The sequence below is a fragment of the Heterodontus francisci genome, chromosome 17, assembly GCF_036365525.1.
Source record: "Heterodontus francisci isolate sHetFra1 chromosome 17, sHetFra1.hap1, whole genome shotgun sequence".
Taxonomy (NCBI): Eukaryota; Metazoa; Chordata; class Chondrichthyes; order Heterodontiformes; family Heterodontidae; genus Heterodontus; species Heterodontus francisci.
Genome location: NC_090387.1, coordinates 59,287,277 through 59,311,896, shown reverse-complemented (window position 1 = coordinate 59,311,896; position 24,620 = coordinate 59,287,277). Strand labels below are relative to the sequence as shown.

Here is a 24,620-nt window from a genome sequence, read left to right as displayed (position 1 = left end):
CACCATGTTATTATAGCTTCATTTCCCTGCCCAAAGATGGGTGGGCACTTCCCAAAGCTCATGTGTTCTGCCTACTTAGTTAGAATGAGCCTAAGCAACAGGTAGCAATTATTAGCATAAATGTTGAAATGAACCTGATTATAGCATCTTGTGAATCCTTGTAGTTTTCTCTCCATCTTTCACACTGAGCAAAGATTCAGAGTTGGCCCAAAGTTTGCATTGAAATGGCACAGCGATGTCTTTGGGTCTGTTTTATGGCACAAAAGTCCCAGGAAATTATGTGCAATGATTTTATACCATAATTTCCTGGAACTTTTGTGCTACTCTGCCGTCTCCCTCAGTGAAACATTGAACAATTAATTATAATAACTCTGCCCTCATTAAAATCAATGGTAATTGCAAATCGACAGAATTATTGCTATTTTGATTGCTGCTGCTACTTAGACTGTTAAACTGGGCCTGTAGGCTGTCGAACATAATCATCAGAAACTGTTATTGTGCCCACTAAATTAAGAGAGTGTAGGATTGTTGTGCCAGTAAGCCAAATATATATGATTAGAATAAAACATAAATGGCATTGACAGAATTCAGCTTTTTATAACTTTCTTTCTAAAACATTTGGATAAAGAGAGCACCACAAGCCAGTCACACTAATGCTTTTGATTAACTAACAATCACAAAATCAAAGTCTCATATATTTATTAAAGCTGAGTTACATATTTTCTTGGATTAACTTGTGTGTTTCATAGTACAGAAGCAACTTTATTTTTGGTGCGAGCAGGAATATTGGAAGTTGCTTTCTGCTTTATGGAAATCACTACAGACCTTTACAACCATAATTGCTGATCCTATCCCCTGCAGATCCCACTGTTGGCATGTAGGAAACAATCCATTATTGGGCATAATACATGATTCTTCTGATGGTTTACATCCATGTCCCTTGTAAGTCAAACTTAAACAACTTAAATGATGCTCTGTAAACACAATTTAGGAAATTTCAGATTGGCATGTGGAACAGTTGTCTTTTACCAAAGTGAGATTAAAGAGATCTGAAAGGGCATCTCCATTTTACTGCCATGGACCCAGAATTAGCCATTGGCTGTGCTGCTTCTTATTCACTACTATTTAGCTGCGACACATTCTCATCTGTTCTCCAGTAAATGTTTGGATCGGGGCTCACAATAGTCTAATTTATGGCATTCATTGCAAATATCGCCATTGCAGGAAATTCTTGGCAACTAGACTTTTATGTATGTGGATAACTTACCTTTGATTTTTAGCTTTGATTTGTAAAGTCATGCAAGAAAAAGGTCACTACTAACATCTCATTTTGCTTGAAATAGTTTAATTTGTGTTTGGAAATTGGAATTTATATTAAGAATGTACACTCCTAATATGAGGTTATCATACTTTCACACCGCTAACCTCCTCCCCTTCTGTTTTAAATAGGTTTGTCAATCTATGTTGTTAATGAGATGGCTTTCATCAAAATGTCTAGCTCTGGGCAAGGACTTATTTAATTAACAATATATTAATACTGATTGTCTTGTACAAGTTAAATAGGTTCTGGATAAACTTATTAGTGAGATAACTTTGTTTGCCTTCTCTGTCCTTTCATTCCAAAATATTCACACAAATTGGGCTCCAAACTCTTTAAAACAACTTTATTGAATATCAAATTTATGAAAAAAACCTAAATTAGTACAAGAATGCTTCAAAATATCACAATCTCTTTGTAACTTTGTTTTAACACTGTAAAATAAAAAATTGAAACACCAGTGTTTCTTGTGAGTTGTCAACTTTTTAATCATATTTGAGCACTACAAAAGCTTTGACTAAGCAGTCTCTTCAAAATGGCATTGTTCAGAAAATACAAGTAAAGATCATGTGGTTTTGTATCAGTTCTCACTAATAACCTGATTTTGAGTTGTTTTCAGCTATCCATCAGATACTTGTTCTAAAATGTATTAATTATGATCTATTTTTGATTTTTCCATGTCTTGGTTATTATGACGTTTCAATATGAACACAAAGGTGCAAAACTAGTTTAGATTTGTTTAAAGCATTTCCTGTATTTTACAAGAAAAATTCATGTTTATATGAATATGGCCTGTGTTAAAAAAATTACCAGTGAAGTACAGAAAGCATTTTCAAATATTTAAATAATAGTTTTTCATTATAATTCCATCACACTACACAAATCAATACTTTAGGCAACCTGTGCCTTTACCACTTTTTCCATAGTTCTCAGAAATAATGAAAATACTGACCTAAAAATATTGTTTCAATAGTAAAGCTGGAGATAATACTGTTGTAATAAAAACAAGAAATGCTGGAAATACTCAGCAGGTCTGGCAGCATCTGTGGAGAGAGAAGCAGAGTTAATGTTTCAGGTCAGTGACCCTTCATCAGAACCTGAATACTGTTGTATTTGGTCTTGGTGTAAAATTCCAAACTTGATTTTACAACCATAAGACAATGTTATACTTGCCGTTTTAACAATAACTTACAGCTAAGACATATGACTATTTGGAGGAAAAAAAGATAAATGATAAAAACATGTTAATCCTAACAACCGAGCCAGTCAGTTTTCACGTTCCCTACTTTGACAATCTTCAAGCTCTGGTCTTCCATTTTAAGGTAGTACCAATCCTTGAAAAAGTAGGTGTGTCCTGTGCAAAATGAAAGAAGTAAAATATTTAATGCATATTCATAAATAAGCATTTAGAAATTTTCATTCTGTTTAATGGATTCTTGTCTAAATTTCTGTTGGGCAAAAGTCAGGGACAGGGGTCCTTACTTTTGGAACCTGTCTCTGCCTCTTCAAACAAGTCAGTCAGAAGTTCATGAGTATGATGAGGGCAGACTGTCTAGTTATTCTTCCCTGGGAGGAAATTGGAATGGTGGTGGGGGGAATGGGAAGTTGGTGGTGGTTGGAAGATGCCTTATTTCTTCTTAGTGGCAAAGGTTAAGGGGAATTGCTGGGCTAGATGATGAGTTCTACCACTGTAATGGCATGGTGCAATAGTCTGGAACGCTGCCTTTACTTACCATTTCCAAGAGACTCAAGGGCACAATCCAAGCTGTCTGGGATGCCATTCCAGGCATCTGCAATTAACTTAGGGAATCCAGCATCCATTTTTTTCTTCACTTCATTGTATCTGTAAGAGTTTGAAACACACACTCTTTAATTGTAATAAAATAATTTTCTTCATAATAACTGTTACAAAGGAATGTCATCTAAGTGATGCAACATGTCAATACAAAAATATATATCTGCAGAATTGTGAAATCTGAGGCTTCAGATTTTGCACATCTAAAAACAAAAATTAATTTTACAACTCAAACTATGAACTGAAAATACATTTTCCTCTGATTAATATTTAGAGTTTCAACCTACCTCCAAAACTTGTCACCTGCAAAGATGTAGGTCTTCTTGTTTTTCTTCCAGTTAAAAACTGCATCAATACGTGGCAAGTCATCTGGTAGCCCAAGTGTGGAGATTTTTTTGGGATATCCTTTCTCCAGCTCACTGGCAGTATAAATCCAGTGCTGATCTCCTAAATAAAGAGTACCATTGTCTACTAGTAATATAGAGTGACTGATCATTCTTAGTGTTAACATACATGTGCTCTGCAAAACAACTAATTTATCAGTCACAGTGAATCTGAGTAAAGTTATGTTTTCATCTTGTAACAGCTGGATTCAAGTTCAGAATAACAGGTTGATAAATAGACCTATCTAACATTATTGGATGAAGCTGATTTTAGACTTTAGTTTCAAGCTATTGCTTTATACAATAGAAGTGCTTTATTCTGTTTCACATTTAACCTACGTCTTGGTCATTATTGCTTCCATATGTGACCTAGTGACAGTGAAAGGTCAAAGTGTAGAAAATGTTTGTTTTTGAAATTTCCTTTCTCCTACTCCGATAATATGCCTACAGGATCTAGCTCAGCATTTGCACAGTAGTTTTACAAAAATATTAAAATATTTGCTATGTGCATGGGCATATATTGTTTTTCTTTTTGACAACTAATTATTTTGGTAGCGACAGTCTTTAACGCTTAAATATGAGATGGAACACATCATTTAAATTCAGTATATTTGTAGAATTTTATCCAAGAATTGGCCACAATTTGGATCTATATCCACAAGTTGTTTTTGACAAAATAACATTTGTATTACATAACTTTTATGTAGTGATAATTAATGAAATTAATACCTGCAAAGAATACAGCCTTCTCAGTTACAGGCTCCTCATAGGCAGCATCAAATTTTTCAGGCAGATCAGACCAGTAAATAGCAACTAGCATAGGTCCCGTGGGTTTGGTCCGGGGATTTGTGGTTCTCCACAAGAATCTAAACAACACAAAAGATTTTAGGGAATGTACAATGGACTTATTCATCGGCACATCTGTTTCTAATCATCATGGGCAAAGTGAATGCCAGCAGTAGAAGTTCTTAATTCCCTTCCTCTGTAAGAGAATGCTCATTAAAAAAAGTTTTTTTAAAAATCTAAACAACCAGATGTTTCTGCAAATTTGATAAAAAATATATGCAAAAGATCCATTTGACTTCTTTGGTGAACAGAAGAATAACTTGGTCATCTGTAAACAGGTGATTCTACCAAATTAATGCAAATGAGTTCATTACATGCAGAAGACTAAAAAAGGTGAACCAAACTTGTTCAAAGCAGTGATAATGAAATGAAATAACAATGAAGTTAAAAATAATTTAAAAACTCTTTTTAAAATAGAATGAATTGATTACATCACTCTTCATAATAATGTAAGTTATGTTAATAAGCAAAATAACATTAGAAAATTCAAATATTTTAGAACATCATTTATGATTTCAAATGGTAAGAGATTAATTGTATTATCTCTACCCTTTCTGTTAGTCGGATTAAAGTTTAAATCATTAGTTCATTGAAGAATTACGACATTTGCTTGTGATTCTGCAGCCTCATGATTTAACTGTAAAATTGCTCCCTTAATAGAAAGATCTTGCTGTAAATTTTTGTCTTCAGTACTTATTGGGAAATTGGGTATATACCCTTTGATTTATGTCAATTATTTTAATGGAGGAAAAAATCATGAAGGTACGTGTTTGAATTCCTGAGTTCTGGGAGCAGTCAAGATGAGAATTTGCCCCTGATACAATTTCCAGGCTTCGAGGATGCTTACAGATCCTTTTATGATCTATCAAGATCCTGTACAATTTCCAATTTGTTCTACGCCACAAACATCTTTCACAAATAAACATTCTATAGAATTTCTAATCCTGCAAGTGAAATACTTGAAATCTGGCTGGGATTATAAATGATAACCATAACTCCAATGTTTCAATCTGCATTACAGCATGGCTGTTAGGATTTCAGGTACAGACTAATAAAATAGGCCACTGCTTTGGATTTTGGTTTGTCATGGTTTAAACTGCAGGTTGATCATTAGTACCAATACTGTTGCTACACATTGGGTGCCTTCTCCTTGCAGTATGGGATGCCAGCGCTTGAGGCTTTTTCTATCCCCCATGCACATAAAGCACAATAATACATCGCACAAGCACATGGAGTGTTCAGATTCTATTATAAACTTGGATTATTATGACCCCCAGGAATGTAAATAGGGGCTAGGATGTTTGGAATGCCTGAACAGCACTTTTCTCACCAACATTTAATGCAGACATGTTGGATTGGTACCTAATGCTGTTATACAGTTGCAACAACAATAACTTGCATTTATGTAGGAAGGGATTTTATGCTCTGACCCCACAGCGAGTTTAGAGGCGGGGAGAGCAATTAATTGGGCGAATGATGACAGGGAGACCCCGCCACCTTCCTGCCTCCGCCCCCAATTAAGTTTGTGCTGGGAAGGCTCGTGGACGGCCTTCCAATCCCACCGCCAATTGAAGTCCTTAAGTAGGCAATTAATGCCCTATTAAATGCCTCATCCTGCCCACCGCCAGTAAAAGCCCAGTGGCGGGCAGGCCTGTTGCCATGTGGGGAGCACGCCAAGCAAACCTGTATGGGTTGCTTGCCGGCTGGGTACCTCATTTAAAGGCAGCTGATCAAGGGACCTGGCATCAGGAAGGGGGGGGGGAGAAGAACTGCCAAGAGCCACCTGCGACCCCTACCCCGAGAAACCATTCCCGTCATGATTCACCTGTGGCCTGGGTCCCTTGACGATCCTGGGCCTCTGGTGGGTGCATTACTGACAGCAGCCACCACTTCTGCAGTGGCACTGCTCAGCAAAAGAGCTGCTGGCCTCTGACTGGCTGGCAGCTCTCAGTGGGCCGGACTTCCGGTGCCAGGGTCCTTAATCCCATGGAAGGCCACGCTATCCACCTAAGTGCCTAATTGGCACGTAATGCAGCGGACCTTCCCCAGAGGAGGAAACGCAGGGCTCTTGTTGGCTCTTCAGCAATGGCCAAGACCCTCGTCGCCTACATAAAATCTCCCCCATAGTGCCTTTAACTAGTAAAACATTGCTGGGCACTTCACAGGAGCATTATCAAGCAACGTCTGACACCTAAGCTACATAAGAAGGTATAGAGCAGATGACCAAAGAAGCAAGTTTTAAGAAGCATTTTAAAGCAGGACAGAGAGGTAGAGAGGCAATTCTGTGAGAGGGGGAAGAGAAGAGACTATGAGCCAGACAGGTGATTGTCTGGCTCATATTGGCTAGATAAGAATGGAACCAGGCAAATGCAGTCCCACCCAGCTGGATGATGGTGGAGAGACATTGGAGGAGGGTGATGTGGTCAGCCATGTTAAAGGCTGCAGGCAGCTTGAGAAGGAGGAGGAAGGATAGTTTACCACAGTCACAGAAGATGTCATTTATAACTTTGTTAAGAACTGTATCTGTACTGTGGTAGGGGCAGCCATTTCTAGCTTAATCCCGAGCAATTCTTTTGATGCTACCTTAGTCATAATGTTGTAAAGTGCTGACAGTCAGCCACATCCCTTCAGTACTTGAGATAGTGTACTGTAGTATGGAGTATCCTCATCAGTCCCTCTGATCTGTTTGGCTTTACACTGTGGTGAATCTTGGAACAAGAAGTGAGGATTCTTTGCAGCTTACCAAAGAAGGCTGCAGCATTCCATTACTTGAAAGTATAGGCTATGCAGATGCTAAATTGGTAAGAATAATAAATACAGTCAATTTTTTCTTGAGGACCCCCACTCTTCTATTAGTTTTAGAGCTATATTTAACACCTTTACAGTGCACTGCAGCTCAGCTGTGACTACCATAAGAGCTAAATGTTTATAAAGCACAAAGTAGCCTAGGTTCTGAGCAGCTCACAGTCCATCTAATTCCAAATTATTGTCTTGACCTCCTTAGCAATGAAGATAACACACCATACCTCAAATTTTCCACTGCGGTGTGATCCGCCAGAAATGACAGACAGGAATGAGACTGACACTAATCCAGTTGTAATTTCTGAGGTCGGTTTAATTAGAAGAACTTGGGCAAATTCAAGAACAGAAAGTTTGACTTTGTGTGGCAGTATAAAATGGTGACAGAGAATCGGGAGCCCATTTTACATCTTCCCAATTTTTATTTCTATTGATTTATTTAATGGTAAATTTAAAGATAGATTCCAATTGGGAAAAGTCCTTACCGATCTTTAAAGAAGAAGTACTCTCCTCTGATTAGTGTAATTGCATCAAAGACCAAGTTCTCCGTGCATAGGTCCATAGGAGTGATAGGACCCTGCGTTGGTGGCAAGGGTTTATCAGTTGGTATACCTGAAGGAAACCAAAATACACAAGATTTGTTTTCAGTTGACAGGATACACAAAGGAAAAGTTAAGATTGCTTGGCTCTTGCAACAATACTGTATCAGTAGGATGACATGTTAATGAATCTGTTCAATACTATATCATGGCAATGTGTATTTGGAATTTTTGAGACTATGTGCCAGCTTTCCCATTTCAGCTGCCCTTGATTGATAACCGGGCTGGTATCTAATGGATAGTTTGGTGTTTTTTATGCAACTATTCCCTAGCAGTACGGCAACCTGATTACAGAATTAGTTTCCTGATGAATAGGAGTTGGAGTAAAATTCCAATGTTTCCCACAAAAACAAATTTCTTGACACTTTCTTTTTGCATTATATAAATGGTGGGGGGAGGGGGGGGGCGGGGGTCAAAATTATATTTAAACTACTCTTCTCATGACTCTTCTTGAAGGAGCACTATGGCTTGTAGTCAAGTCAGTGAACATTTTCTTAAAGCTATGAATTTAAGAACTATTGGAATTACAATATACAAAACAAACTTTAGTTTTCTTATTAATAATTTTGTCCGCTGTAGTTGTACCATAAAGTTTCTGAATGCCGATAACATCGTCGTTTGAGAGCCTGAAGTTTTTGATGTAGGTGTATATTGGAGCCATTAGAGCTCCAGGATCTTGGGAATGTTCCAAACCAAGTGCATGACCAAACTCATGAGCAGCAACAAGGAAAAGACTGTAACCTGCAAGAGTCAAAAAGAAAAGTCCATAGAAGAAGGACACATCATATCTTCTCACGTTCACACATTTAACTGTTTTTAACTCTAGTTAACTAATTGTTGCCAAAGGCTATAGATGCATTTCAGCTGTGGATATTCACAAAATCCCTCCCCCAACCCCCCCTCACCTCCCAGTAATTGCATTGGCCACAACCTTCACTTACCTGTCTGGTCTATTCTTGGCACAAGTCCACCCAGAGTGCAGTGAAAGGCCTAGGAATAGGCTGTGAACTAGCTACACTGGGTTTCAGCTTCATCGTGAGTCTCCAAGAGGGGACACAGGAGCTCCATGGAACCTCTATTCATCCCAAACATGGCCCCTGATGTTAGAGGGTAAATGACCAGGGTGAGAGAATTCTTGGACCTGGGTTACATCAGGCAGTTGGTGCACAGGAACAGATGAGGTATACTGGCCTAGCTCGCAGAGTAAATGTGGTCCAACAAACATTGATTATAGGGTTGAGGCTGCCTATGTAACACTGAGTAGTTGGTGCAGTGCTGCATTACTTTCACCCCTGTGCTCTGGTGGGTGCCAGAGATGCCCCTTTGTGCTGTCAGGAAAATTAAATTAAGGAACCATCTCATGAAGTTGGATACTTTAACAGGGTCAGCAGCAGACGTTGCCAGCAGATTTAAATACAAAAGAAAAATATTGCAGATACTGGAGATTTGAAACTAAAATAGAAAATGCTGGAAATACTCAGCAGGTTAGGCAGCATCTGTAGAGAGAAAAACAATAGATGATGAGCTGGATTTTACGTTGGCGATGTAAAAGTCGGTGGCGAACCCGCTTCCGCCTAGCCTGGGGATCCGTCTCACATTTTATGGGTCCCCAGGCTTTAATTGTTCTGAGGCGGGACTCCACCTGCTTGAAGGAGGACGTCCCGCCTCATTGAGCTGCCGGTCAATCAGCGGGCTGGCAGCTCTTAGTCCCAGCAGCGCCACTGGGAGCGGTGGCCACTGCTGGGACTGCAGCCCAGCTGACCGCCGAGGAGGACATGGAGCGGGATTTTAGGTAAGTTTTGGTTGCCTCGCTGGGGGTAATCAGTTGGGCCCCAGGGAGGCAAGGGTGGTTGTTTGGGGGGGAGGGGGGCGTGCTGGGTCCTGGGGATGGTTGGGGAAGTGGGGGCAGCCCTCAATCGGGCACCCTGTGCCCGACTGTCAGGGCCCACCCCCGGGGCACTGAGAAGCCACCAGCTTTGACTGAGCGGTTTTCCCGGCTCCAGGATGCCTGCTTGCCATGCGTAAAATCCGTGTGGAGGCGGGCAAAGGCCCTTAAGTGGTCGTTAATTGGCAACTTAAGGGCCTTGATTAGCCTGGGGAGGGCAGCCCATTTTTCGTCCCCCTCGCACTACATAAAGTGGAGCGGAGGCAGAAGCGGGTTGGGAAGGCTTCTCGAAGCCTGCTCCATTTTACACCACCCCCAGCCACCATCCAGCTTGTTGTGGTGGCGTAAAATTCCGGCCAACAATTCAGGTCTGTGACCTTTCATCAGAACTGGCAAAAGTTTTAATAAGTTTTGAGCAAGTGAAAGTGTGGAGGGTAGGAGAGTTTAAATGATGAAAGGTTTCAATGTACAAAGCCAAGGGGAGTGGTAATTGGACAAGTAAAGAAACAAAAGATGTGTCTGGATGAAGTGTAAATTATTTAATCTCCGCTACCCTATCACAGACATTTCCTTTTGTTTTCTTCCCCCTCCCCCTCTTCATTTGCTCAAAACCTATTACATTTTTGACTTTTGCCAGTTCTGATGAAAGGCCACAGACCTGAAACATTAATTCGGTTTTTCTCTCCACATTTGCTGCCTGACCTGCTAAGTATTTTCAGAATTTTCTGTATTTGTTCCCAGCGGACACATCCTGACATTTATGCCGACAGTAACAGCTTATATTTCATAGCATCCTTAACGGCGTAAAACATCCTAAGGCACATGGCTGGAGAGAAGGTCTGCAAATTTTCAATGGGTTTTGGATAATTGTGGGAGAGATGTAATCCAGGATTTACTGATCTAACCAGACATTATCAACCTGCTATCATCTTTCTTTTACTGTCTCATTTATCACTCCTTTGTCACCTAACTTTTGTGTATTTGTAAGCCATTGCTATCCAGTATCATTTGATGCCAGTCCATTGACTTGCGACTCATCACCCTAGAAATAGTCTAGAATGGAGGGATAATTGAATTTTCCCATAGTGCGAAGGGAACTTTACAGCTGAGCTTAATCCTATTTTAAAAAGTAAAAAGTCCAAAAATTAAACAGTGCACCTTTAGCAGGAGGGTCACTGGATAGTGATCAGGAATGGAAATTCTGAATAATCCAGGGGTGTGGAGTCCAACCGCTACTGTAGCTGAAATCAGAACATATGTAGCACCTTTCACGATTTTAGGATATTTCGAAGCACTTTACAGGCAACAGAATACTTTTTGAAGTGTGTTCCCTATTGGTATGAAGGGTTATGTAAAAATCATCTCTGTGACATGCACCCTATCATGTACAGTCTTTAAACCATCCAGTGCTTTCATGGAATGGGCACAGGAGCATCAGTTAGGCCTCAACACATTGATACACTGTTAACTTGAGTGGTATAATTAAGTAGGTCACACTGCCCTTCCTTCCCTTTGGTTCATGAGCTGGGCAGTTTCATTTTTCACAACAAATATGGAGAACTAGACATCTTCCACTAGCCATATGCATAATTTCCTGGACAATGCAATGCCAAGCCAAATAAAGTCAACTATCCACTCATTTACAAGTAGTTTCACATTTGGCATGGCAGAATGCAAATCCTTTTTTAAGTTCAGCTCAACTTTATATTCTTGGAAAACTCTTCACTGGGTGTCACATTAGAGCCACACTTCTATTAAGCTTTTTAATTCTAGTGGTCATAGAGATTGGCAACAAAGCCATGGGAAGACTATTGAATGTGTGACTCCATGACAGGTGAGCCATCTACATCACCCAATTGGCACTCTTTTGGACAGGAGATCCAGAACGGCAAGTCTCTTGACAACTGTTTTCCAATCTTCCATTTCCAAAAACTGTGAATTTCTTCTCTCAGATATAAAAAACGTTTAATGTTTCCTAACAAGGTTCATAGTTTTGAAAACTTCACGTCAAAAGTGCTCGATGCCCTTCTGAGTTCTACTCAACTTCTATCTACAATTTACCACTGTCAGGGCAGAATCCCCACTTGCTGTCTTCATCATAACTTCCAGTAGTTGCACACCACATCTGGCCATCATTACGTCCACTACTGGTGCAGGAGTCATACGTTTTGCCAAGGAAAATGAAAGGAAATACACAGGGTACACCATCTGAATTTCCTCCAACTGTTGACATGGCTGAAATGAAGAAATTAGACAGAGGAGCAAAATTAAAAGAATGACAAACCAACAAACTAAGCAATTGGAAAAGTTTTCAAATAGAGAAGTGATGACATTTAGAGTATTGATTTAAAAATAATTTTTGTAAAGGTCCATTTATTGAATGTTGCCATGCAATATAAAATCACCTTGTCCACATCAACTATGACACTAAGTATGATGTTCTGTAAATGCAGTTCAAAAAGGCAACCTGCAGCCTGAAGCATAGTTATCGTCTGGTCTGCTATTGGAACAATCAACTCAGATTGGTTTATTTAAAATTTATGAAAGGAAATTTTGCCCCAAGAAATGTTTTTGTCGTAACATGGCATTAGACACTTTGGGCTGAACTCTCCGGCGAGTGCTGGGACCCCCGATGCTGGGCTCATTTGGGGGGTGTCCAAAGACCACCCATGTTGTCTGTGCACCCACCAGCACAACGTTCCAGGAGGCGGTCTCCTAATTGGCTAACTATGCGCTCGCTACCCTATTAAGTACAGCGGGCACGTAGCCGACGTTGGAGCCCCAATCAGAGGGCATGCCACGATGTCAGGCAGGCAGCCCCACCAGGAGAGTTGGGTGCTGCTAAGGCAGGCAGCCGAGCACGAGGTTACCTGCAATTAAATCATCAAATAAAGAGGCCGTAAGCCAGTAGAGCCATCAAGGTGGAGGCGAGACCTCCTCTGCGGCAGTAGTTTATGTTTAGTTTATGTTTAGAGATACAGCACTGAAACAGACCCTTCGGCCCACCGAGTCTGTGCCGACCATCAACCACCCATTATATACTAATCCTACACTAATCCCATATTCCTACCACATCCCCATGTGTCCCTATATTTCCCTACCACCTACCTATACTAGGGGCAATTTATAATGGCCAATTTACCTATCAACCTGCAAGTCTTTTTGGCTTGTGGGAGGAAACCGGAGCACCCGGAGAAAACCCACGCAGACACAGGGAGAACTTGCAAACTCCACACAGGCAGCACCCAGAATTGAATCCGGGTTCAATTGAACCGGGATGCGGTTGCAGCCTATCATCCCTGAGGCCCCATCATTGGGGCTTGGAGCCTCCCGCTCCGATGGCCAGCCTGCCTGCCGCCAGGAGGTCGCCATGACTGAGCTGGCAGCCTCAGCACTCGGCAGAGGCTGCTCTGATGGCAGGAAAATACCTGTGCTGTCACAAAATGGCCCTTAAGTGGGGCCTTAATCGCTGTAATTGACTGCCCGCCTCCATGGAGTGAGCAGCCAACCCGGTTTCTGGCCCACCCCAGAAAAGTCGCTGGGGTGCAGGAATGTGTCGAAGAGTGGTCCCAATGTGGTTTTCCCTATTTTCCTGGCCTCCCTGCCTCCAACCTCATCTCTACAGAGCAGGGAAAATCCAGAACTTTGACTCAGTTGTAGGACTCGCTCAAGTGTGCAAACTGTTGATCTTTCAAAATTTTCATGTATTCCTGGGCACTGTGAATTGTTGTCATATCATAGCATTTACTGCATAGCCCTTTAAATGTAGTAAGTAAAATGTAGTAAGTTGGATTCCAGTACAATGAACCAGAATGTTCTATGTTCGCACACTAATGACTGGGTACTTCTCACACATTCCTCATCACAACATATGCTATTTTTAAACTTGCTCACAGGAAAAGGCCGCCCATAACAAGAGGCTGTGAATGCTTAGGGGGTTGGGGGGGGGGGGGTTCCCTAAAGCTCTGACCCTTGAATCCTTAGGAGGAGTGATCCTTGGAGATCCTGGGCATGGAGGCAATACCGGGAATGGGGGAGGGTAGGACCAAAGACCTGCCCTAAATTTGAGAACCCTTCTTTGCAGGAACTATTTTAAATATTTGCTTAGCCTATAAACTGTTCAGTTGTTGCTCTTGCATTATAGAAAATTCCCCTCATTTGTATGAGAATTGAGGTATTAATTAAACTAGTGCCCAGAGTACTTCATGTTATCCAGCAATGCATGCATCAAGTGTCCCATAGGCCTCAAACTTAAGCACCCCTATAATTCAATTAATCAATGCCCAATGCATAGCGGTGCTATGGGGTTGCCAAGGATCACATTGGTCCATGTGTTTTCAAGTAATGCCATCCTTAAATAATAGATGAAGAATATCATACAAATGGCGTAGTTCACCTTTATGTATCGCACATAAATTGTTAATACCTGGGTCTGGGCAGAACCCATATTTTCTGTCTGCATCATAATTGTTGGTTGTGCTACACCACCGGTAGCCATCTGATCTTCCTTCTGTTGTGCAGCTATCATATCGCTGGCTTTCAAAAGTAAAAGGAAATGAGCATGGCTCTCCATTACCATTTCCTCCCATGGTAAAGAGTGCTGTAAGGAAACAAACATTTGTGTTATAGGCTCATTTTTAGAGGAACCAATAGAATCAGACCGTTATCCTTCTACAATTTGGTTCCACAATTACTCAAGCAGAAGTGAGGAAGAATATTCCTGACTTGTTGGGCTGGATTTTAAGAGCCTGCTGTCACTCCCGGCTGTGAGATCAAAAAATGTGGACCACACGCCGAAGAGCCTCTGTGATCTCCCGCGCGGCTGCTCATTTAAATAGCCGGGGCAGCAACCACCACCCCCGCCCCCAAATAAAATGGAGGGGGCGTGCTTTCCATCGCCAGCAATGGCATCAACTGCCTGTGTGCAGGCGCTGGCCCCATTTTTAAAGGACAGCAAGTCCTGCCGGTATATTTAAATTTTTAAAGATGCAACCACCCCAAAATGTATCAAATAAAAGTATAATGACCCTTTCCCACCTCCCAATAACAATTCTATTAACTACTTGCCCTTTTCCCCCATAAAAACACTTACCTTCTAAATCTGACCTTCCCCCCAGACTGCACAAAGTTTAAAGTTCACCCCTTCCCACCAACCCCGACACTCATTATGTTTATTTGACCCTGTCCATCCCCACCATCTTCATTCCTCCCCCCTCCCCACCCGTGTCACGCCAGCTTTCCCCAGATCGGGAGCTGAAGGCGTGGGAGTGCCAGCCGCCGCAGAGGATCACGGCGGTCCCGGAAAATTGCGGGTAAGTTCATTTAAATTTATTCATTTCATTGATTTAAATCTATAGATGCAGGTCCCGTTGTCCAGTGGCAGGGGCGGGGGGTGGGGCTGCGCCACAGAGCCTTGCCACACCGGGAGGATTGGGCCGCGCCCTCCCGGCGTCCAGCTCCGTGGCGGGCCTCTGCTGCAACCATCTTCCAGCCACCCCTCGCCACGCAGCCCGACGTTGTGGGCTCGGTAAAATCCAGCACATTATTTATTTCGAATTGTCTGTGAACTTAAAAAAAAGCTTTAATTCAATGTTGTTGTTCAGCAAACATGAACATCTGTTTTAATGACTCATATTTAACATCATCCAGCTCCAGCTGCAGTAAATTGGTTGAACCGTAGGTTATTATGGACACTGCCTGCTGGTTAAAAATGCAGCTATGAGCAATTATGGCTATAATAGGTTTCAGCATGCTACTGACTCATATGAATACGTAGCAACAAAAAGTACAAACACTTCTTTTGGGCCTGAGTGAAATCACATGTCTACAGTGCAAGACAAAAGCATAAAAACAACTGATTAATAGCACCATAAATGGAAATTCTCAGTTCGATAAAAGTGCTGTTCTCAGCGAAAAGAAAGTTGCAACACTCTTGCCAGTAACATAGTCAGTGTATCACTACAAAGTATTCAGAAATGGGTACACATCACAAACATATTGATAGTACAGGCAAAAGAGCCTTTTTTTTGCAGTATTTACATCTGTGATATTCAATACTATGTAGTATACTCCACTAAATTCATTGATCCACAATATATTAGTAACTATGAAACAGAATATGATATTATTGCTTTCACAGAGACATGGTTGAGGAAAGGGCAGGACTGGCAGCTCAATATTCCAGGGTATAGAGTCTTCAGGCGTGACGGGGAGGGGGTAAAAGAGGAGGTGGTATTGCACTATTTATCAAGAAGTCAATTACTGCAGTAAGGAGGGATGATATCTTAGAAGGTTCCTCAAATGAGGCCATATGGGTAGAACTTAAAAACAAATCACTTGGCTGGGAGTGTACTACAGGCCTCCAAACAATCAGGGAGAGATAGAGGAGCAGATATGTAGGCAAATCTCAGAGAGGTGTAAAAATAATAGGGTAATAATAGTAGGGGATTTCAACTTCCCCAGTATTAACTGGGATAGTCTGAGTGTAATCTTAGTGTAAAAAAATTTAAAGGGGGCGGAATTCTTCAAGTGCATACAGGAGAGTCTTTTGAGCCGGTACGTAGAAAGTCCTACAAGAGAAGGGGCAATACTGGACCTAATCCTAAGGATTGAAGACGGACAAGTGGTAGAAGCGTCAGTGGGGGAGCATTTCAGAGATAGTGACCATAACTCTGTAAGATTTAAGGTAGTTATGGAAAAGGACAAAGATGGACTGGAAATAAAGGTACTGAATTGGGGGAAGGCTGATTTCAATATGATAAAACAGGATCTGGCCAAAGTGCTACAAAGCAGCTACTTGTAGGAAAGTCTACATCTGACCAGTGGGAGTCATTCAAAAAGGAAATCGTGAGAGTTCAGGGCTAACATGTTCCCATTAGGTTGAAGGGTAGGACCAACAAGTCCAGGGAACCCTGGATGTCCAGGGATATAGAGGATAGGATAAGGAAAAAAAGGAGGCTTATGGCAGATTCAGAGGGCTGAAAACAGTGGAGGCCCCAGAGGAGTATAGAAAGTGTAGGGGGGTACTTAAAAAAGTAATTAGGAGAGCGAAGAGGAGACATAACAAAACACTGGCGGGCATCTATCCTTTCCCTGTGCCCCACCATTGGCCGTCGTGACTTCAGTTATCTAAGCTGTGCGAGTCCCTTCCTAAACCCCTCTGCCTCTCGATCTCAGTTAAAGTCCTCCTTAAAACCACCCTCTTTGACCAAGCTTTTGATCACCCTTCCTAATATCCTCTCCTTTGGCTCAGCATCCATTTTTGTCTGATTACGCCTCCTTGAAGCACTGTCACACATTTTTCTACATTAAAGAGGCTATATAAATGTAAGTTGTTGTTGATAAACTGAAAATACTGGTTAAAACAGAAAACTTACATTCATGAGGACAGAATCCATATTTTGAATCTTCATCGAAATTGTAAGTTGTGGAACACCAGGGAAAGCCATCGCTACGGCCATCAGTAGTGCAACTATTGTATTCCTTCCCGTTAAACAAAAAAGGAAATTTGCAAAATTCACCTTCTGCATTCCCATATCTTGCCTTAATAACTGTAAAATACAAATGTAGAAAGACTCCCTGAATTCGAACTCAGCAATTACAATCTACTTTAATAAATATTCTAAAATTGTGATTCTAAAATGTAATCATTTTAATATTAAATGATTAATATTAACCAGTACTAAATTAGTCAAATAGTAGGTGATAATATTTGATGTGTTAATAGTTGTTCTGTAGATTAAATATGTATACATTTAATCAAAGCTTGAATTTGAGGGCACCAGGCGATCATGAAAAAGTATCTGAAAACTGAGCAATATTAAAAGTCATCTCTTATTAGTGGCTGTGTTATGCCCAGTAACTTTAGTATAAATTGACACAACTTGCAAAACATAGTCTATTGCGAAGTTTAACATTTAATGAATAGATTCCAATCAAATATGAACAACAAAATTGTCATTAAAATGAATGTACCACAGTTAAACTGATGTCTGCGTACCTCGTCCTTCACCTAGTGTCCAGAACTCATCATCATCAAAATGAGAATCACCACCAATTCCCTTTGATGGGGCAAAGGCGTGTGCCAGCAGCCCATCCTTCCCATCAAATGGGTATCCATCGCCATGTTCTGGAAGAAGTTAAAATTATACTGCACGGTTATATTCCATATACATCACTATTTTAATTTAAACTAACAACTTTTACCTTTGGCCATCTCAAAAATGTTTTACTATTTTCGTTACTGTCATAGTCTCTAAACCAAATGTACTGAATCCTCACTGGTGTCCTGTTACACAAGCTACATAGTTGGCAGTAGCTTTTCCAATTTTCTAGTGCCATTGTAACACAGAATTGCATATGTGTAAGAAATGGCAATAGCAATCTTTGAATACAGTATAGAAAAGGAATATAATACATAAACAATATAACTTGTTTCCATATTTATGTTCACATTCGATTTAACAATTATCTTCCCTTATTATGTTCATTAATAACCTAGATGTAGGAGTTTGGGGAATGGTCCATGAGTTTGTGAATGATATAAAGCTTTATGCGAGTGTTAGGATTGTAGAAAATGCTTAACTGCTGCAAGAAAATCTCAATGTGTTGGGGGAATGAGCCCATGTTTGGCAAATTATGTTTAAGTTACATAAGTGAAATGTTCTGAAGGTGGGTAGGTTCCCCCTAGAGGGAACAGAATTGCAGCCAGTGGTGAAAGAAAAAGATCTGGGTGTTGTAATGCATCACTCTCGAAAGGTTCCTGATCAGTGTTGTGAAACTATAACTAAATCAAATAGGGCTGTCAGTTGTAATCACAGGACAATTCACTGCAAAACAAAGCTTATCATTTTGTCCTTGTATAAGACCTTGGTTGGTCTTAGTTAAAATAAGTGCCCACTCCTCACATGATGGGGGATATTGAGGCTCTGGAAAATGTGCAGAGGAAGCCACAGATTGATTTCCAGTTTAAAAGACCTGAGCTATCCAGATAGGCTTATACTTTAGAGTAGCATAGACTCAGAGGTGATTTGGTCAAGGTTTTTAAAAATAATGAAAGGACTAGATTGTGTTAACATGGGTCAACTTTTTTCAATTGGATAGAGTAGGAGGACCAGGGGTCCCACTTACAAGTTTCATAAGTACAAAGCTAGGTTGGATGTTAGGCAGTCCTCCTTTTCCAGGAGAATAGTGGATCTGTACAACAGTTTGCAACTCATGCAATGAATCCTGAGGGCTGTATTCCTTCAAGAGAGAGCTGGGCTTGTTCCTGGCTGGAGTGGATATCACCTCGTACAAGCGGTAGATACCCTGTAATATAATTCACGGTCAATGTGATCTCCTGGACTAGTTCTGATTGACTAAAGAGGGTCAGAGAGGAATTTTGGAGATTTTTTTCCTCCTAATTGGCCTGGGTTTTATCTGGATTTTTGCCTCTCCCAGGAAATTACATGGCTCCAGGTGGGTAGAAAGTATCTCTATCAAGACACATAATTCAGCACAACTGTCTGGGACATGATAGATGGTCTTTTCCTGCCTATTATTTTTGTACATTCGCACAGGATTTCTTTTTTATTATAAAATGGCCTACATTAAATTTGATATTGAAGTCCAATTCCAAAATAAAGATCAGAACTGGAAATTGGAACAGTACTACAAGAATATCTGCATACAAAAGAGTTGTGAAAATTATTCAAATGGAATCAAGATACAACTAGTGCTGATGGACAGGCTGCAACATCATTAACAAGAAGTTACTGGTCTTGGCCATGCATTGAACATAGTTTAGGTACTTCACACAAAAACACAATCTAAAAAAATGAGCACTCAGCTCCCAATGTGCAGGTTATCAGCAGCACTGTTGGAGGCACTTGCTCTTTCTGGTTGGAGAATGCTGTATGGCAAAAAGGAACCAAAATGTTGGGGAGAAAAGAAAAGATAAAATCAGCAAGCCATTCAAATGTAATAAACTGAAAATAGATTTTCTTCATAATTCAGCTCTGATATAAATGTTTTCGGCGATGTTTTACTGAATAATATATTTATGCTATGTTACCAATTTATTTTTCAAGCATATATCGTACCAATTTTGAATGTTTCTGTGCTTTTCATATTTCAAAGATTAATGGTCAAGTTCTCATTACTAATTTTAACAATTTTTTTTCAAACAATAAACAGTTTGATTAAAATTTGACTTACTGAGGACAGAGGCCAGAATCTAATATGTAAAAATATATAGGTACAATTTCCAATTTACTTAATTTTGATTGGAACCAAGGCTTTGATGAAAGTGTGTGTATTACTAAAATCTGATAAAATATTTTACAATGATCAAATTGATAACTCTTTAAGTACTGAATGCTTGTAGAAGCATATGTCAATACACTGCAAATTCCTGTCATGTCTGTTTTCAAAAAGGAAGTCCATGACAAGACACTCTTCCAAACGGGCCATAAATAAAACTTTGGGACCTTACCTATGCAACAGGACTCTGATTTTAAATATATTCATGAGACTTCCATTTGTCGGCGAGTGCCTCAGCTGCCTATTAAACCAGTAGTGATAAGATGGTGCTGGGTCTTGAAAACCTGCGTTAAATCTACCACTTTGATCTTAACACCCATACTGCTACTGGATGGAGGGAATTTAAAACCCCCTCTTCTCCTCAGGTTGTTTTTGTTTGGAATCATCTTTCAGGTAAGATAATAGAGTCAAAGGAATTTGAGACATTCAAAGTACAGTTGGATGTTAGGCTAGGTGAGTTGGAATACTAGACGAATGAATCTTTTCTCATCCTTCATCTTATGTCAACCTACAGCTAAAAAGAAATGCTTTATGTAACACTGTTTCTGAAAGCACCTTTCTGAATGGGAAACCTAAAATAACAATTTTGGTAGCATGGCCAAAGCACACTTAAAGGAGGCTATTCCTTAATGTGGCATAGCTGGTGATGAAATTATACTACTAATGTTAATTATATATTCATAGTATTTAATTGATGCAGGTGGTGGGCATTAACTGGGGATTCACTTGTGCCCCTATGCATAGAAACAGACTGAAACTGTGGTGGTTGGGTTAAGAGGTGCATGTTGGTAATGTGTATTTCTGTAAATAAATGCTTAGAAAAGTGTGTAAAGATTGACTCCAGTTTAGTCCTTCACCACTTGGCTTTCTGGAGTATAACAACTAACAACACACCAAATGAAAAATATTAGGAAGACTTACTATTGATCCCATAACAGGGGAACCATTTTGAAATTAGTGGGTTGAGGGAAGAGCAATTGTGGTGGAAAAGACAGGAACAACTCAGTTGAGCCATTTCTTGCATAACTCTTCAAGGAGATATCACTATTAGGCTTAGAGCAGAGAACAGCCAAAAGAATAGTCTTTCCTTAAATTAAGCTATCACAGATTCAAGGAAATAAAATTCTGCATTGAAATTTTGCCTTTATTTGGGTGAACATGAAGGCCCTGAAATTCCTTGTGGGTTCCCCTGGTCTCCCATGATAATTCTAGATTGCAACTGGTTCAACCCCAAGTAACTATCAAAGATCCAGTGCAGCCAATTTTGGGAGTTCTCTAATTGTCTCATATGAGGCAAAACTTCCATCTATCCCATGAGAAGGAAATGGTGGTAAAGGAGTGGGGGACTCCCCATGCAGTTAGTTTCTTCTCTTGAGGATAGACTCCTATCCAGCATATCAGTGGAGCCCTGTATACCTATGGAGGTGAGGCATACTGGCCTCCAGTAGCGGGCTCCAGGTCAAGCAAACAGGCTTGTCTCCCAAACAGAGCAGATCTCAGGGAAAAAAAACAATCCTCTCATCATGGGGACCAAGGAGAATTTGGCAGGAGGAACAGAGTTAAGGCTTCAGATCTGATGACCTTTCAAGCAAAGGTCATCAACCTGAATTGTTAGCTCTGTTTCTCTCTCCACAGATGCTGCTTGACCTGTTGAGTATTTCCAGCATTTTCTATTTTTATTTCATATTTCCAACATCCAAAGTATTTTGTCTTTGAATTTGGCTGGAGCTGGGCCTGGGCACCCACTCTCCACTGGCAAGCGGAGACCCAAAACTTCCAAGTGTATGTGATTGGCTGGTGGTAGAGATGCACCTGGAATGGTGCTTGCACCCATCTGTCACATACTACTTAGGTGCCCTCCCATTGAACCTGCAAACGCCAGTGGCACCAGTGCTGGTGGATGCCAGCAGGCGCAATTCTGGTGGTTACACCAGGATTATGCTCTGAAGTTTTGGTCCAAAATATCTGCTAAATACAAAGTGTTTAACAAATACTTTCATTAAAACTGTATCAATTTTAAGTGGCATTATGTGGAAGCAGCGTTTAAAACTCCTCTTTAGACATCAGCCACCAATAAACACGTTGACTATGAATAATAGATTTATCGTCCATCTTCGAAAAGTAATGTAGGCTTCAAGAAAAACAATTATTACCCCAGCGCCCAAAGTTAATCATGATGTCCGCCTCTTCATCGAAAATCCTTGTAAATGTTAGTGGCGTGGCGGAAGCCCAAACCTGAAAAGCCCGAGCAAAAGCGTCATCGACCGTCTCCGAGTCCAGATCATAAGTGTATCCCAAAATCCTAAGGGCAAAACCGGCAGAAGCTCAGCTTGGCATTAATAGTTTGCAATACAGAACAGCAATGACAGAAACACTTCTCAGAACTCCTATAATAACTGCATCCTTACAGCAATACAATGTTTTTTTTAAAAAGCGCATCCTGTTCGGCACGATATTAGACAGCAAACTGCACGTTTGTTCTCATTCATTGAATTGGTGAACCGTGGATCTCTTTATTAAGTGCGTTCTATAGTATCTTATCCTTAGTAAACAGAAAAGTTAACATGAAACAATATCTAAGAATATGCCAATCAAAAAACAGTTTATTTTTTTTCTGCAGCATATTTAGAGAAAATGCACACAGAATAATTCCATTTAAAAAAGCTTTACAAATCAATTATATCGGTTATTAAAACGCATGTTACACAAACTATTCCGCCTATGCTAATACACGCCTACCTGTAAGTTATATGGTTATTCTCCCATTTGGGCTTCTGTGGGAAGAAGTTGTAATTGGCCAAGTCAGGAACTCCACATCGCGGCTTTTTCATCACGTTTACTGTCTCAGTGTCCAGTTCTCCAGTTTGTGGCAGTCCAAAAAATTTCTGCATCTTCTTCAGTGTGTCTGATAGCACCACGAGGTCGCACTTTTCTTTAGGGCAGCCATAGAATTTATTCAAGTATAACTGATTCAAAACATAAATGAATATGTTTGTGTGTATACAAGTTGAATGGAATTTGAGTCAAGCGTTACTGAGTTACTCGCAAAAGCTATGCGTCAGTTTTTGATTTTACCTGTTGCAAACTACGCGTACGGAAGAAATTCAGTGCATGTATTCGATAGGTTAGGACTGGTCATTTTAGATGGCTTTACAATTGTCACTTACACTACAGATTTCTCTTCTACGCTGATTTTGGGCAAAAAGCCTTGATAGTTCAGATTGATATGGTGAATCATTTTCTTAAACGTACTCTGAAAAAGTTAACTTCAATATTTAAAAGTGTATTCATAAGCCCACTTCCAATAGCCAATGATCTACAGAAAATAATAATCTCACTGTGTATTCACTCTGCAGTCATAATAAGTGGGTTGGACATCAACAGTACGAAGAAAAAAACTGTTGGAATACTTGCAAACTTTCATGATCTTTCATGCTCGTTCAGCTGAGGCAATAAATTGGTATCCAAAGAACCTTGCCGATTTGACGAGTATTGGATGTTTTAGACACTAAACAGTTTGGAACATTTGTTCTGCTTTATCAATCTCTACGAAAACGGTTTTGTTTTGACCACACGTATATATTGAAATAAAACATGAATCCTATTACTAAGCTATTAAATATCTCTTGTATAAATAATATATTAGGTTCCGCTTATCTATAATAGTTTTTTATCTGCTAGAAAGGGCTGTGCATTGCCAAAACGAGCAGATGTTATCAAGGCCCGTTGGCTTTTCACTTCTAGACCAAACTTTGATCTCTGGGGACACTCGGGGAAAAAAAATCCCTTCCTTCATTTTGGCAGCTAGTGGAAGTTACAGAAAATGATCAGCCCAGTAACATAAAACGCCATTTGCAAGGCGCCCGGTGTTAGAAAGTTAACTACCCAACTTACAGTGGCAAGTTCCTTGTCTGTTTTCGTGCTGTTATCCCCTGGAAACTTGACAATGCCAGTCGGTGCCGCTAAAGTCTTTTGGACCCCGATGATTTGGAGCAAAGCTACTTTTAAGACTAAGCGAAAAAAGTTGTTGGTTGTTTTGATAGTCATTTTCTTCCAAGGGGAAGGCACCTAGTTATCAGAAAAAAATCGCTGTAGTGGTGTCTCTTTGATATCCTTCACTGCACAAACATAATGCTGTTTTTCTCTCGTTTGCTATTACAGGTATCAGTCTGCAGGACAACAATGTACTTGCCCCTGTCGACTCAAATCCTTTGTACTTCCAGATGCGCAGTCGCGATCAATCTGCTGAAGCAGAGTACTGGCGGAAGTAGAAAAAAACCAACTGAAGGAAATGCATTCTCTGGCAACGAGAGTACAAGCTTCCACAAGTTTATATATGGAAATAAAACTACTGGGGACAATGTAGGCATCTTTTAGATAAGGGTACTTTTGGTAAATATACCAAAACCAGATGATGAAAGAGCAACAGTATTCCGATCATATTTGCGGAAACTGTAGATGAAAATTAGAAAAATGCAATGTGGTTTTGATTTCATTTTACAATTCAAATGTTAGGTTTAGATATGTTTCTAAAGAACACAGGATTTGACCCCAAGCAGGTCACTAATGTATATTTTCCTTCTCTTTAGACAATTTTTCCCCGACAAAAACGACTACACCTCAGAACTACTTGAGGGGCATTCTGTGGTTGTGAAAGGCGCTATATAAATGCTTTTTTCGTCTACCTTTTCAA

The 24,620-nt window shown here is 40.3% G+C and overlaps 1 protein-coding gene across 1 annotated transcript; it reads right to left on the bottom strand.

Moving 5' to 3' along the window:
- Positions 1-1,650: 1,650 nt before the first annotated feature.
- Positions 1,651-24,178, bottom strand: mmp2 (matrix metallopeptidase 2). The gene is made up of 13 exons (XM_068049475.1): positions 23,822-24,178; positions 22,667-22,893; positions 22,081-22,229; positions 17,625-17,753; positions 17,002-17,175; positions 14,052-14,225; positions 11,687-11,860; positions 8,326-8,481; positions 7,627-7,753; positions 4,226-4,362; positions 3,401-3,560; positions 3,052-3,161; positions 1,651-2,672 (listed from the first exon to the last, which is right to left on the bottom strand). Exons 1-13 carry the CDS (start codon positions 23,972-23,974, stop codon positions 2,569-2,571), a joined length of 1,974 nt encoding a protein of 657 aa, XP_067905576.1. The 5' UTR covers positions 23,975-24,178; the 3' UTR covers positions 1,651-2,568.
- Between the last annotated feature and the right edge of the window lie 442 nt (positions 24,179-24,620).

Excerpts from the sequence above, each read along its gene's own strand:
- mmp2 (XM_068049475.1), bottom strand. The coding sequence starts at position 23,974 with ATGACTATCAAAACAACCAACAACTTTTTTCGCTTAGTCTTAAAAGTA. Across the intron at positions 22,894-23,821 it reads CAGACAAGGAACTTGCCACT|TTATACTTGAATAAATTCTA; the intron begins GTAAGTTGGGTA and ends GTTTTGAATCAG. Across the intron at positions 11,861-14,051 it reads TGGGTTCTGCCCAGACCCAG|CCATGTCAACAGTTGGAGGA; the intron begins GTATTAACAATT and ends TCTTCATTTCAG.